Genomic DNA, 14,761 nt, shown 5'->3' with positions numbered 1-14,761 from the left:
CAATGGATGGCAACCAGGAAGTGTACTAATTGAACATAATACAGTGTTAGAAGCAGCCAACAGCCATCAAACACTTAGTCTAGGAATATAGACCTAAAAGTATATTTGATAAGAGATTCCAATAAGACATATAAAAAACTTTTAATGAGCCCAACTAAACAATATTGTCTACAGGTGCACATTTGCATAATCAAGCTACTAAATACAAGAAGATTACTAATGGCACCTTAGTGGCGTGGTTGTTTAAGGGTTCGACTCTTGGTTTGGGGCCAGGGTGAGAGCTCAGCGTCATGAGATCGAGCCATGCCTCAGCCTCTGTGCTCAGCATAGCCTGTGTGAGTTTCTCTCTCCCTCTCCATCTGCCCCTTCCCCCCATGCTCTCTCTCTCACTCTCTAAAATATATATATTTTTAAATTTTTAAACTAGGTGAGTATTATAAACATCAGAGTAGTATTATAAACATCAATAGTTTGAAGGGGCGGGAGGTGGGAGGTTGGGGGAACCAGGTCGTGGTTATTGGAGAGGGCATGGATTGCATAGAGCACTGGGTGTGATGCAAAAACGATGAATACTGTTACACTGAAAATAAATTAAAAAAAAAAAAAGAATAGTGGATAGTTTGAGAAAGAGGGAAGTGTAATGATCAGGACCAGTCATGAAGAGAAGTTCCTGGGGTGCTTGGCAAGATTCTATTTCTTGATGTGCTTGTTAGTTACAAGAACATTCACCTTCACTCATCAAGCCTTTGTTTTCTTCTGCATCTATATTTTTTTGTATAATAAAACTGTTCTTCATAATGAAGCCATGTTGAATCGACATATTCTCTGTTATTTCCAGAATAAAGAAAAAGCATCAGTCTTGGATGTTAAGGAGGCATCTCTGAGCTCAACACAAGGAGTAGGGATGAGGCACAGATTAAAGGCGCAGAGCTATGAAGCTCTGAAAACTGGAGTCTGTGGGTATTCTGTGGAAGACCTCCATCCTAAGGCAGAAGGCTGGATCACACTTTCTAAGTCTATTTCAGCTCTATAGTTCTGTGACCTTTTAATTCCCAGCACTATCCCAGACTTATGTGGTCAAAGGATGCCCAGTGCATTTTGTAACCTACACAGGTTGGGAGCTAAGTCCTCTGTCCTCTCCTGCCTCTGGGTTTATCGGTTTAGTATGTACACCGTGCTTGTGGTCACTTTTGTGTACATGAGTGTGTGTGCATTTGAAAAGTTATGCAAACATGAAGTTTTAGGCATTCAGGTTCAGTTCCAGACCATCATGGTAGAACCACCAGGTGAAAAATGATGACAGGAAGGAGTGAATACAGTGACAATAATAATTTGTGGGTAGGTTAATACAATTTTTCATTTTGAGAGTTAATATGAACCAAACACAGTTCCTAGTGCTTTCACAATTACTAAATCCCACCACCTCCTTTTGAGGAACATTATTATCTTCACTGAACATATAAGGAAGCTGGTGTGAAAAAATAACATAACTGCCCAAGGACACATTACCGCCAACTAGTGAACCTGGGCTTTGACACCAAACTCTGAGTCTAAAATCTGTGCACTTAACCACTATGCCCAACTTAGCAGTCATCCATCACATAAAAACATCACATTCATTAATTAAATTAAATTCCATTTTGTATTGAGAAAAGCTATATCCCTATCTCATGCTACTTGGTAGTAACAGTTCTTTTTCGTGATAATAATATTTTCATGTTCTGACTAAACTGCTTGTAACAACCATTTATGGTAGGTAATTTAATTCACCTTATTTTACTGTAATGACAGCAAGTAAAGTTATTATTCCTGGTCACAAACACACAACAAATATAAACTACCCTATGTCTGATGTTTACGGCCAGAAATTCTATGCAAAAAAACACAAATTTACAAATCAAAAAAATAAATAAAAACTAAAAAACATTTATAAACTAATTCAATGAATAAAATTCTGTCTATAAAGTGATATGATAAACTATTCAGAAATAGTGAAATTTATGTGTTCCTTATCTCTTTTCTGAATTCTTAGAGAACTAAAATGGTTTTACCTATAGAGGTCTGAAGCAAGCAGAGCATTAACTCATTTGTGGAACTGGGAAATTCCACAAAGAAAAACAACTCACTGACTGTTTACTGAGCTGCTTCTTGTTCCAGTTACCTGCCAACATAATTTTGCAGTATGGCCAGGTGAGTTGGAGCTAACTCAGGTGGTTGCTGTGTGTGGGTGGTAACCAAACGTTTCTAGAATTAGTTTAATCTTTAACTCTGCAACAAATCAGTAAGGCTATTTAAATGCTATACAGCAGTCATGAATGGCATTCTAAGAAATATGGGTCCTCTGTACACAGAAAAGAAGGTTAATAGGAAAGATGATTTTTCCTGGCATCAAAAAAGGTCAGTAGAGTGGGGAACAGCAAAACTGATAAAGGAACAGCAGTGTCTGCCATGTTGAAGAGGAGGGAAATCAAGGAAGGGACAGTGACGGTAATGGCTGGAATGAACACATTTGAAAATGAATATGGAAACTGATCCTGCTGCCAAATACTAAAGATTGTCCCTAGGAAGTGGGTCCCTTAACTTTTTACCTGAAATTCCACTTCTTGGGTAAGGCAAAAATTTGTCATGACCAAGTATGCTTATGTCACAATTTCAACAAGGAACAACTCTTCCAATCTTAATATTAAATTTATGGATTTATCACTTAACCAAATCACACAGAAACATAGGTGACATGGCATCATTAAACCATTTCAATGATTTATAACTCGGTGCGACTGGGTTTGCCATATATTATTTTTAGAACCACTCTGGTTATGAGTAAACACAGAGAGGCTTTGGGCAATGAGCACAGGGAGTGTTAACAGAGGTGGTCCAAATGGGAGAGAGCACACAAACAACTGAATTGGGGATACTCATGGTAAGCTACATGGCAAGCTATTTCTGCCTAGGGCTGATGCTAGTTTGATTACCACGATCTTGTCTCCTAGACTTTCCTAAGGAGCCATGGACACAAACAATGGAAGTTCCACCACAGATTTCATCCTGCTGGGCTTTTCTGATCGGCCCCAACTAGAACCCATCATCTCTGGGGTGGTCTTCATCTTCTATATTGTGACTCTGGTAGGAAACACAACCATCATTCTGGTATCTACCTAGACACCCAGCTCCATACGCCCATGTATTTCTTCTTATCCAATTTGTCTTTTTTGGATCTCTGCTATACGACTAGCATTATCCCCCAGATGCTGGTAAATCTATGGGGTCCAACAAGGTCTATTACGTATGGAGGGTGTGTGCTCCAGTTCTTCTTTGCCCTTGACCTGGGAGCCACCGAATGTCTTCTCTTGGCTGTGATGGCCTATGACCGCTATGCTGCTGTCTGTCAACCTCTTCACTACATGGTCATAATGAACCCTCAGCTTTGCCAGAATATGGTGCTCACCACGTGGTTAGGTGGCCTTGGCAGTGCGTTAATTCTTTGCTCCCTGACTTTGAAATTACCAAGATGTGGCCACCGGGAAGTGGATAATTTTTTCTGTGAGATGCCAGCATTGATCAAGATGTCTTGTGTCTACTCAAAAGTAATTGAGGTCATTCTCTTTACTCTCGGGGTGATATTTCTTCTAGTACCTCTATCACTAATTCTCATCTCATATGCAGTAATCACTCAAGCAGTCGTGAGGATCAAGTCAGCAGCAAGGTGGAGTAAGGTCCTTAACACATGTGGTTCCCACCTCACAGTAGTAACTCTGTTTTATGGAACAGCCATTTACATGTACATGAAGCCACAGAATAGCACCTCCCAAGATGAAGGAAAGTTCTTTACTCTCTTTTACACAATCATCACACCCACCCTTAACCCTCTGATCTACACTTTAAGAAACAAAGACGTGAAGAGGGCAGTAAAGAGAATACTGTGTGTTGAAAAATGACCAGCCAAGTCGTGAGTTACATGGAAGAGAGCTAGTAAATGATACTGACTTTTACCAACAAAAGATGAATTGATTCTTTTCTGCAAAGAGCATTTATTGGGTGTTACCACTGTACCAAGAATTGTACTAATTAATGGCACTGTAAATAAGTGTAAAGAGAGAAAAATTTTAAGGAGATAGAGATAGACACATAAAGAAACTTCAATTCATACACTTAGAATCCTTCAAGACTAATCAAGATCAGTAGACAACTAAACATATAATTATGAAATGTGGTTAAATACAGTAATCGAGATATGTACAAAGTATTAACATTTCACATAGAAATTATTTTAATATAGGATTACACTGTACACTAATTTTTTCCTTTCCTCACTGACCAATTTTATAGGCATACCCTCTCTTCATCTACCTGATACTGATATTGGGGCTTCTGTACTGGAGATCATCTGCCCACTAATACCCATTCCAACTTCTCCTAGTTTTAACTGGACACAGGGCCACAAAGTGTGTATCGCATTTCTGAGCCTGGCCTTCACCAACACAATGCCAGGGAAGCAATGTGTGTAACTCCTGGGTTATCTTCTCAAATATGAAGCCACTTGATCTCACCCTTCTCACTCCCCTTCATCTTGGCTAGAATGTCAATGTGGAGCGTACCTAGCTTTACCAAAAGCCCTAATAAGGAATGGAAAAATAACATGGAAACATCCATCCCTGCAACAGAGAATGTCTCCAGACTATTACAGGAGGAAAAGCTTCTATATTATTTTAATATTAATTAAGCCCTTTACTTTAGGCTCTCTCTGTTAGAGTAGCTTAACTTTTACCCTCTATGGCCTGATAAGGAGTTTGAGTGTTTCCTGTAAGGTAGCGTGCCCTTGGACCACCTGCAATAGCATCACTTGGCCCCTTATCAGTAATGCACACTCTTGGGCCCTCCTCAGACCTACTGAACCAACCATCTACAATGGACCCAGCAACTGATATTTTTAACAAACACCACAGGTATTAGTCTAAATTTTCAGAACCACTATTATAGAGAATAGGGAGATGTTAAGTCTCTAAACAGAAAATTAACAGGGCTTTACAGATTTTAATTAATTTCCTTCCCAAACACCTGTGAAAGTAGGTGAGTAATGGTTTCTCTAGGCTCTTAGATAAGAGAAATGAAGGAAATGAGGAGTATCACCTAAAAGAAATCCATATAAAAGGGTATTCATTATTTAATAGTATCTTCTTACTCTGGTTTTATATTTTTTCTTTTATTAAGTTAAGGTGGTAATAGATGGTAATTTTTTGGAAAGGGGCTTGATGTTCTTATTTGGCAAAAGAACTTAGCAATCTCATATTTGTTCCCCATATGTTTTTACTTTGCTTTACTGGTAAATACATTCAAACTCTGATAATCTGGACGCTGGAGAGAGAAATACTCCCTTCTATACAAGATGACCATTTCAAGAGACTGGAAATCCTCTCTGCACAAGACAGTCCTCACATTTATAGGGTCCTTGCTCTGTGATTTCAAAGTCAAGTAAACTTCCATCCACCTGGAGTACTGGGTGGGAGTACAGGGTTTGTAAGGCTTAACAGTCTTTTCTCTCCCATCTTCAAACCTTGTGGTTCCCAGGATTCCACAGGGAAAACACTATGCCTTTATTTATAGTTTTAATTCCTTTTTGCAGGTAACTTTAAAATCATCAGATGTGTAAGCCTTGGCAATAATGAGGAATCTGAGAGAGGGTGATGATACCCAAAGACAGGAAGCCCTAGAGACAATAGAAACTTTATGGTGTTCTAAGGACTTGGGAGGAGAATGTACGGAATGGTGGCAGTGTGGCCCTTGGAAATGAATATCACCTCTTCTTTGTGGTGATATGCTTGTCACCAATCTTGATAACCTACTGATTTATCACTTACAAACCTCTCACGAGACTCCTAAACCCAGTTATAATCTTACCTCTGCATAGAAATTCTTACAAATCTCATCAATCTGCCCTTTGAATTCCCTCCAAAACCAGTCCCTGCCACTATTATGGCATTACCTCATTTTATATATTTGTCTGTATGTATGTTTGGGGAAAGGCATTGGTGAGCTTTTCAACAACATAGAACCTCTTACTCATGTGTGATTTTCCTGTGTCTAAATTGGCTTCTGACATGAACTACATGTTTAATAAATACAGAGAATGAATAAGTGAATGGATATTTTCTTAATAAATATACATGAGGGGCGCCTGGGTGGCTCAGTGGGTTAGGCCCCTGCCTTCGGCTCAGGTCATGATCTCAGGGTCCTGGGATCGAGTCCCGCATCGGGCTCTCTGCTCGGCAGGGAGCCTGCTTCCTTCTCTCTCTCTCTCTGCCTGCCTCTCAGTGTACTTGTGATTTCTCTCTGTCAAATAAATAAATAAAATCTTTAAAAAAAAAAAAATAAATAAATAAATAAATAAATATACATGAAATACTCTTATTCTACAGAGTATAACAAATATTCATTGGGCAATGAATACAGGAGCAACATCTTTAGGCTTTAAACATTTAGAACATTTGCAACACCTGACAACTAAAAGAAGGGAAAGATACTCTAGGTTTTCTCTCACCCTCATAATATTATGGAATCCTTTTAAGTGTGTATTTGGACATGAGAAAAACAGGAAAAATAAAAGAAAAAGTTTCTCAATTATCTCATAACCTAGAAATAATGACTGCTAACTCTTTAGTTGATTTCCTTTTAAATTATTTCCTTCCATATTAAAGTTTTAGTCACACTGAGTAGCTGATTCATAGGATTAGAAGTTCTAGCAACAGCAATCAGACAACAAAGAGAAATAAAAGGTATCCAAATTGGCAAGGAAGAAGTCAAACTCTCTCATGATACTGTATATGGAAAACCCAAAAGACTCCACCCCCAAACTACTAGAACTCATACAGCAATTCAGTAATGTGGCAAGATACAAAATCAATGCACAGAAATCAGTTGCTTTCTTATACAATAACAATGAAAACACAGAAGGGGAAATTAGAGAATCAATTCCATTTACTACAGCACCAAGAACTGTAAGATACCTGGGAATAAACCTAACCAAAGAGGTAAAAGATCTGTAATCGAGGAACTACAGAACACTCATGAAAGAAATTGAAGAAGGAATAAAAAGATGAAAAAACACTCCATGCTCATGGATCAGAAGAATAAATATTGTTAAAATGTCTATACTGCCTAGAGCAATCTATACTTTCAATGCCATCCCAATCAAAATTCCACCGGCATTTTTCAAAGAGCTGGAACAAATAATCCTAAAATTTGTATTTCTCCCAAGGTATGAATTCACATCAGATAAATCACTCCCAAGGGCAAGTGATTGGTGGCCTTTGAAAGAGCAACTATATGTGAACAGACACGCGGTATAACTGTGATGTGAAAATGTCACAGGGAAGAAGTTGACAGTGACAAGACTGGAAAAACAATGTTACACTGTTATGGCACATGCTTGTCCCTGTCCACACAGATGACAGAGATCTCCTGTGAGACAACATGATGGATGAGGAAACATACCCAGGCTCCAGCACCTGGAGGAAAGTATGAATGGTCTTCTAGGTAAGTGACTGACATCTTGGACCCAAGGATGGCTTCAGTTAATCAGGGCCAAGTGCTGGAGATTCCCTGGAATAACATTTAAAAGTTTTATAACACAAAGAATAATTGTGAGTTTGGGGAAACAGACATCTCACTTTTCCTGGTTGTATCAGTTATCTGCTGCCACATAAACACTTATTTTAATTCTTTATTTAAATGCAACTTAGTTAACATATACTGTTTTATTAGTTTCGGGAGTAGAGCTCAGCGATTCATCCGTTTCATATAACACCCAGTGCTCATTACATCAAGTGCCATCCTTAATGCCCGTCACCCAGTTACCCCATCCGCCCACCAACCTCCACTCCAACAGCCCTCAGTTTGTTTGCGATAGCTCAGAGTTTCTATGGTTTGCCTCCCTCTCTATTTTTATTGTGTTTTATTTTTCCTTCCCTTCTCCTATGTTCATCTGTTTTGTTTCTTAAATTCTACATATGAATTAAATCATATGGTATCTGTCATTCTCTGCCTGACTTACTTCACTTAGCATAATACTCTCTAGTTCCATCCACATCATTGCAAATGGCAAGATTTCACTCTCTTTGATGGCTGAGTGATACTCTATTCTCTATAGACACCACATCCTCCTTATCCGTTCATCTCAAAGGACATCTGGGCTTTTTCCATATCTTAGCTACAGTGGACATTACTGCTATGAACAGTGGGGTGCAGGTGTCCCTTCAACTCACTATGTTTGTATCCTTTGGGTAAATGCCTAGTAGTATAATTGCTGGGTTATAGGGTAGCTCTATTTGGAAAACAGCATGGGGGTTCCTCAAGAAGATAAAAATAGAGCTACTCAATGAGCCACATAAATACTTTTTAAAGATAAAGCAGGACGGCTAGAAATATATTATTATATATTAGTATTATGTTATAACATACAGCATATGTAATAGAATATTACTCAGCCATATAAAAGAATGAAATCTTGACATTTGCAATGATGTGGATAGATCTAGAGTATAATGCTAAGCAAAATGAGAGTCAGAGATAGACAAATAGCATTATGACTTCACTTGAAGTGGAATTTAAGAACCAAACTATAGAGAACAAACTGATGGGTACTACAGAGGTGGTGGGAGGATGGGTGAAACAGGTGAAGGAGATGGAGAGTACACTTATCTTAATGGGCACTGAGTAATGTATAGAATTTTTGAATCTATGGAATATATAGAATTGTTGCATATTGTATACCTGAAACTAATATAATACTGGGTATTAACTATACTGGATTTAAAAGAATTTTTTTAATTAGGGAAAAAAGAAATGACAGAATAGGTTGAATATCCCTTCCCCACAATTCTGAAACTAAAATTCTGTTCATGACTCTGTTGGCAGCAAACCTGTCCTAAATAGATATGAGGCTATTTCTGCTCCCAGCTTTCAGTTCAGTTAAACAAAGTCATATCAGTGTTAAAACAATTCCTTTGCAATAGAGAATAATATTAGCTACATGTCACTTGTCATTTCTTCAGAGAATACTCATTATTAACACTTTATAAAACTATGCATTTTCTTTGGAGGATTCAAAAGAAATTAGACTCTGTTTTAGATGCACTGGTGGAATCAAAGGAAATATGTGAAAGAATAACTTAAAGTCAATCATTTTAAGTGCACATTTAGAGTAACCATGTGAAAAGGATGGGTCACATTTTATGTTGATGTTAGTCAACAAAAATATCAGTGGGAAAGTTTCTGTCCTTTGTATCAGTTATCTTTCAGGGAAGAAATGTTCCATGAATTCTGAGCACAAATATGGCCTATTGCTTTTCTTTATTATCATTACTTTCCAATATATTCATCAGCCCCCAGTTGTAGTATTACCAGAATGTCCAGTGCCTGCCTTTTGGGCTCCCCTTCCCCATGAATGGTCACCAAATTTCAATTCCAAAAGTAAGTGACTCAGTGTGCATGTCAACCAGGAAACAGCCTGTGTTAAGTGCACTAATTCCATTACTGCTTAGTGCCATATGTGCCATGGTGCCTATTGGAGGAGGATCCCACAGGTGCACAGGAACTAGTGTGGGATGATGGTTCTTTAGGTATAAGCCCTGACCATTCCTATCATAAGGAGGACCAGTATTCCAAGTCTCTGAACCAGCTTCAGTGGACCTCCTCAGAAGGCACACTCCCTCTCCAAATTTTCATGACAGTGCATCCCAGTGAGCCCTGTGTTCAGTCTCTGAGCTGGCTGATACACCAGCATGATAGAGGCCTTTGTGACAAGCCCACAGCTAACATCACACTCAACGGTGGATGTCCGCCCTGACCACTTCTATTCAACACAGTACTAGAAGTCCTAGCCAGAAGAACGAAGCAAGAAAAAGAAATAAAAGCATCTAAATCAGAAAGGAAGAAATAACTGTCTGTATATGCAGATGACATGATATCCTACATAGAAAATCCTAAAGATTCCACCAAAAAACTGTTGGAACTACTGACCAAATTCTGTAAAGTTGCAGATATAAAATCAATATACAAATATACATCATTTGTATAGACTAATAACAAACTACCAGAAAGGGAAATCAAGAAAATTAATCTCACTTACCATTGCATCTAGAAGAATAAAAGAGGTAGGAATAAATTTCACCAAGAACCTGAAAGACCTACACACTGAACAATGTAAGAATTGATTATAATAATTGAAGACACAAATAAATGATCATGGCTTGGAAAAATATTGTTAAAATGAACATACTTCCTAAAGCGAGCTACAGATTCGATGCAATCCCTACCAAAATCCCAATGCCAATTCTCACAGAAATACAAACTAACAGTCCTAACATTTGTATGGAACCACAAAAGAACCTGAATCATGAAAGAACCACAAAGTTTAAAGCATCACATTTCCTGATGTCAACTACATTACAAGGCCATACTAACTACAGCTGTGTGGTATTAAATAAAAACATACACATAGATCGATGGAATAACAGAGAAATCCCAGAAAGAAATTCATACATAATATGGGCATTTAATTTTTTATTATATACACATAATAGGACTATTACTTATCCATGAGAATGGACACCTTGACACTGGCAACACAGATGGACCTTGAGGGCATTATGCCAAGTGAGATAAGTTAAAGACAAATACTGCATGATATTACTTATATGTGGATCTTTATAAAAGAGTCAAGCCTTCAACGGACGAATGGGTAAGGAAGATGTGGTCCATATACACGATGGAGTATTATGCCTCCATCAGAAAGGACGAATCCCCAACTTTTGTAGCAACATGGACGGGACTGGAAGAGATTATGCTGAGTGAAATCAGTCAAGCAGAGAGAGTCAATTATCATATGGTTTCACTTATTTGTGGAGCATAACAAGTAGCATGGAGGACAAGGGGAGATGGAGAGGAGAAGGGAGTTGGGGGAAATTGGAAGGGGAGGTGAACCATGAGAGACTATGGACTCTGAAAAACAACCTGAGGGGTCTGAAGTGGTGGGGGGGTGGGAGGTCGGGGTACCAGGTGGTGGGTATTATAGAGGGCACAGATTGCATGGAGCACTGGGTGTGGTGCAAAAATAATGAATACTGTTACGCTGAAAATAAATAAAAAATAAATTTTAAAATAAAAGAGTCAAGCTCATTGAGACAGAGTAGTGAAAAAGTTGGCAGGGGCTGGGGAGTGAAACAGAGGTTGATAAAAAGGCACAAACTTCAGCTATAAGATAAATAGGTCTGAGGAGCTCATGTAGAACATGGTGATAGTGTATTTTATCATTGAAATTGCTAAGAGAATAGAACTGAGATACTCACCAAAACAAACCAAACCAAAAACACGAGGTGATGGATAAGTTCTTTAATTACTTGGGGAGAGATATAATTTCACAATATATATATAAAACAGCAAATCACGATGATGTGTATTTTAAATATCTTACAATTTTATATCTCAACTATATTTCAATAAACCCTAATTTTTAAAAAGACATTAAAAATAAAGGAGAGTTAGGGGAGAGTAGTAGAAAATGCTATTTTAGAATGGGTGGTCCCGGAGGGCTCTCTGCCCAGACAGCTGAGTAGAGCAAGGGGTCAGTCTCAAAACAGTAGTGGGAAGATGATTCCCAGGAAGCTGCAACGGATATACTTCACGTGTTTGCTAACAGCAAGAAAATGGGAAAGTGGCAGAGTCATAGAAGACACACCAGCAGCAGCAAGGAAAGAACTACTCATGAGAGGGCTATTTCATATGATGTTTATTCTCAATGTGATCATGAGAAGCTATGACGGCAGAGTAGCAGGAGGACCCTCGGCCTGCCCCATTCCTGGAACACAGCTAGATAAATATGAACTTTCTGAACACCTGAGAAATCAGTCTGAAGACCAGCAGAACAAACTTCAAACTAGAGGGAGGTAAGAGGTCACGTTGTGGAAAGTAGGAGGGGCAGAGTGGCGTTTGCATTGATAAAAGGATCGAAGGAGCTGCATAGAGGAGGGAGCCCTGGTCACAGACAGAAGCAAGAAAGAAAGAGAGGAAAACAGGGGATCACGCCTGGAAAACACTCCCCCAAAGCCACCAACACAGAAAGTGAGAGGAGCTAAACTTCATGCGTCTTTACAAAATGGATACAAACACTGGAGTATTAGATGTCTGGCTTAAGGCGGTGTGGAGCCCTGAGGGAGCCGCAGTACTCTGTGGAGGAGGGCAGATAGCCCAGTAGCAGATGGTGTGAATTGAGGTGATGGTGTGCACAGGGAGAGAAGGCCCCCCCATCTCGGAGCATATCTGGGAGAAGCAATATTGCCTCTGCAGAGAAAAAAGAACTGGCAGACGTCATTACCCTCACACCTACCTCAGCATAGGCACAGAGACACCTGCTGAGGGCAGCTAACCTGGATAGCTCTTTGCTGCACTTTATTCCAAATGTCATGTTCCTGAGCTTTGGTGGGACTGTCTTTCTGGGACAAACCTGCATCAGTCCCAGTACAGTAAGATCCTCCCCACAGAGGACCATGCCAGTCCCTAAAGCTGGAGTTTAAAAACTCAGCCAGCCTGTCTAGGATAGAACATAGGTGCATCGCACTGCTGGGAGTCAGACAGTCTGGACACAAATAGGGTGAATTCAGGGATCTGAGGCATTCTTGGGACATACCAGGGAAGGTAGTTCACCGGAAGTGAACTGTCCCCAACAACAGCATGTGGAAGCTCCCTTCTCCAACATGAGTGAGGCAACCTGTGTCAATTCCCTCCCCCATCCCTCAACATAAACTAACTTCAGCAAGAAACACAGCACCAACAGCACAGCCTAAACTGGTTACACCAAGTCCTGCCTTCTCCTCACCATCTGCTGCTACTCCTTTTCTCAGGCAAGTGTGCTGAGAACCAGAGCAGTGGGACTCTCTCCCAGAAGAAAACCCACCCATACGCATGATGTTTATTGACCACAGAGTTCTGCAAAGCTTCAGCTCTAGTGAAAATAGCATCAGGTCTCTTTTAACAAGCAGACAAGAGCACATCCACATTCTGGCCAAGGTCCAAATACTTCCTGCTGCAGGCACAAAGAAATTCTGTAGAGGACTGGCCCGAGGGAAAAAGCAGCCATAACACAGCAGCAGGGTGTAAGCAGCACACATCATAGACACTTCCTGAAGCACCAGGCCCTGAACAATATATGACCGCTTCTTACAAAGCCATTACTCTCAGGAGCAGGAACACATTAACAGGCTCTTCTAACACAGAGAAGAAGACAGAGAACTAGATAAAATGCCAACACAGAGAAATTCATCCCAAAAGAAAGACCAAGAAAAGGTGACAGCCAGGGATCTAATCATATATAAGTAATATAAGTAATGTGCCTGATCCAGAATTTAAAGCAACAATCATTAGGATACGCGCTAATCTTGAGAAAAGCATAGAACACACCAGGAGGGCTCTTACCACAGAGATAAAAGACATAAAAACTAATCAGCGGGGTGCCTGGGTGGCTCAGTGGGTTGGTCCGCTGCCTTCGGCTCAGGTCGTGATCCTGGGGTCCTGGAATCAAGTCCCGCATCAGGCTCTCTGCTTCGGCGGAAAGCCTACTTCCCCCACACTCTCTCTGCCTGCCTCTCTGCCTACTGGTACTCTCTGTCTGTCAAATTAATTAATTAAAAACTAATCAGCCATGAGAGACTATGGACTCTGAAAAACAATCTGAGGGTTTTGAAGGGGCGGGGGGTGGGAGGTTGGGGGAGCCATGTGGTGGGTATTATGGAGGGCACGGATTACATGGAGCACTGGGTGTGGTGCATAAACAATGAATACTGGTACACTGAAAAGAAATTAAATTTAAAAAAACTAATCAGCCAAAATGAAAAATATAATAATGGAGATTCAAAACAGACTAGAGCTAAGGACCACAAGGATGGAAGAAGCTGAGGAATGAATAAGTGATATGGTAAATGGAATTGATTCTCTAATTTCCCTTTCTGTATTTTCATTGTTAGTGTATAAGAAAGCCACTGATTTCTGCACATTGACTTTGTATCCTGCCACATTACTGAATTGCTGTATGAGTTCTAGTAGTTTGGGGGTCGAGTCTTTTGGGTTTTCCATATAAAGAATCATGTCATCTGCAAAGAGAGAGAGTTTGACTTCTTCATTACCAATTTGGATACCTTTTCTTTCCCTTTGTTGTCTGATTGCTGTTGCTAGGACTTCTAATACTATGTTGAACAAGAGTGGTGAGAGTGGGCATTCTTGTCGTGTTCCTGATCTCAACGGGAAGGACGCAAGCTTTTTCCCATTGAGGATGATATTTGCTGTGGGTCTTTCATAGATAGATTTGATGAAATTCAGGAATGTCCCCTCTATCCCTATACTTTGAAGCGTTTTAATCAGGAATGGATGCTGGATTTTGTCAAGTGCTTTTTCTGCATCAATTGAGAGGACCATGTGGTTCTTCTCTCTTCTCATATTAATTTGTTGTATCACATTGATTGATTTGCGAATGTTGAACCATCCTTGTAGGCCAGGGATGAATCCCACCTGGTCATGGTGGATAATCTTTTTAATGGGCTGTTGGATCCTGTTTGCTAGGATCTTGTTGAGAATCTTAGCATCCATATTCATCAGTGATATTGGTCTGAAAAAGTGATATGGAAGCTAAAACTTCCCTCTTCTGAAAAGAAGAGGGAAAGAAAGGTATTGGATCATGAAAGTACACTTAGGGAGCTCAGTGACTCCATTAAGCATA

The 14,761-nt window shown here is 39.7% G+C and overlaps 1 protein-coding gene across 1 annotated transcript; it reads left to right on the top strand.

Annotated features, from left to right (window-relative positions):
* Positions 1 to 3,006: 3,006 nt before the first annotated feature.
* LOC116587869 (olfactory receptor 2W1-like) lies at positions 3,007 to 3,935 on the top strand. Its single transcript, XM_032338386.1, is given in 2 exon segments — positions 3,007 to 3,148; positions 3,151 to 3,935. Coding segments are annotated over 2 exon segments (927 nt in total).
* Positions 3,936 to 14,761: the final 10,826 nt, after the last annotated feature.

Source organism: Mustela erminea, chromosome 4 (genome assembly GCF_009829155.1).
Source record: "Mustela erminea isolate mMusErm1 chromosome 4, mMusErm1.Pri, whole genome shotgun sequence".
NCBI lineage: Eukaryota > Metazoa > Chordata > Mammalia > Carnivora > Mustelidae > Mustela > Mustela erminea.
Note: the sequence above shows the minus strand (reverse complement) of the source record. Positions and strands in the feature narration are given on the sequence as shown.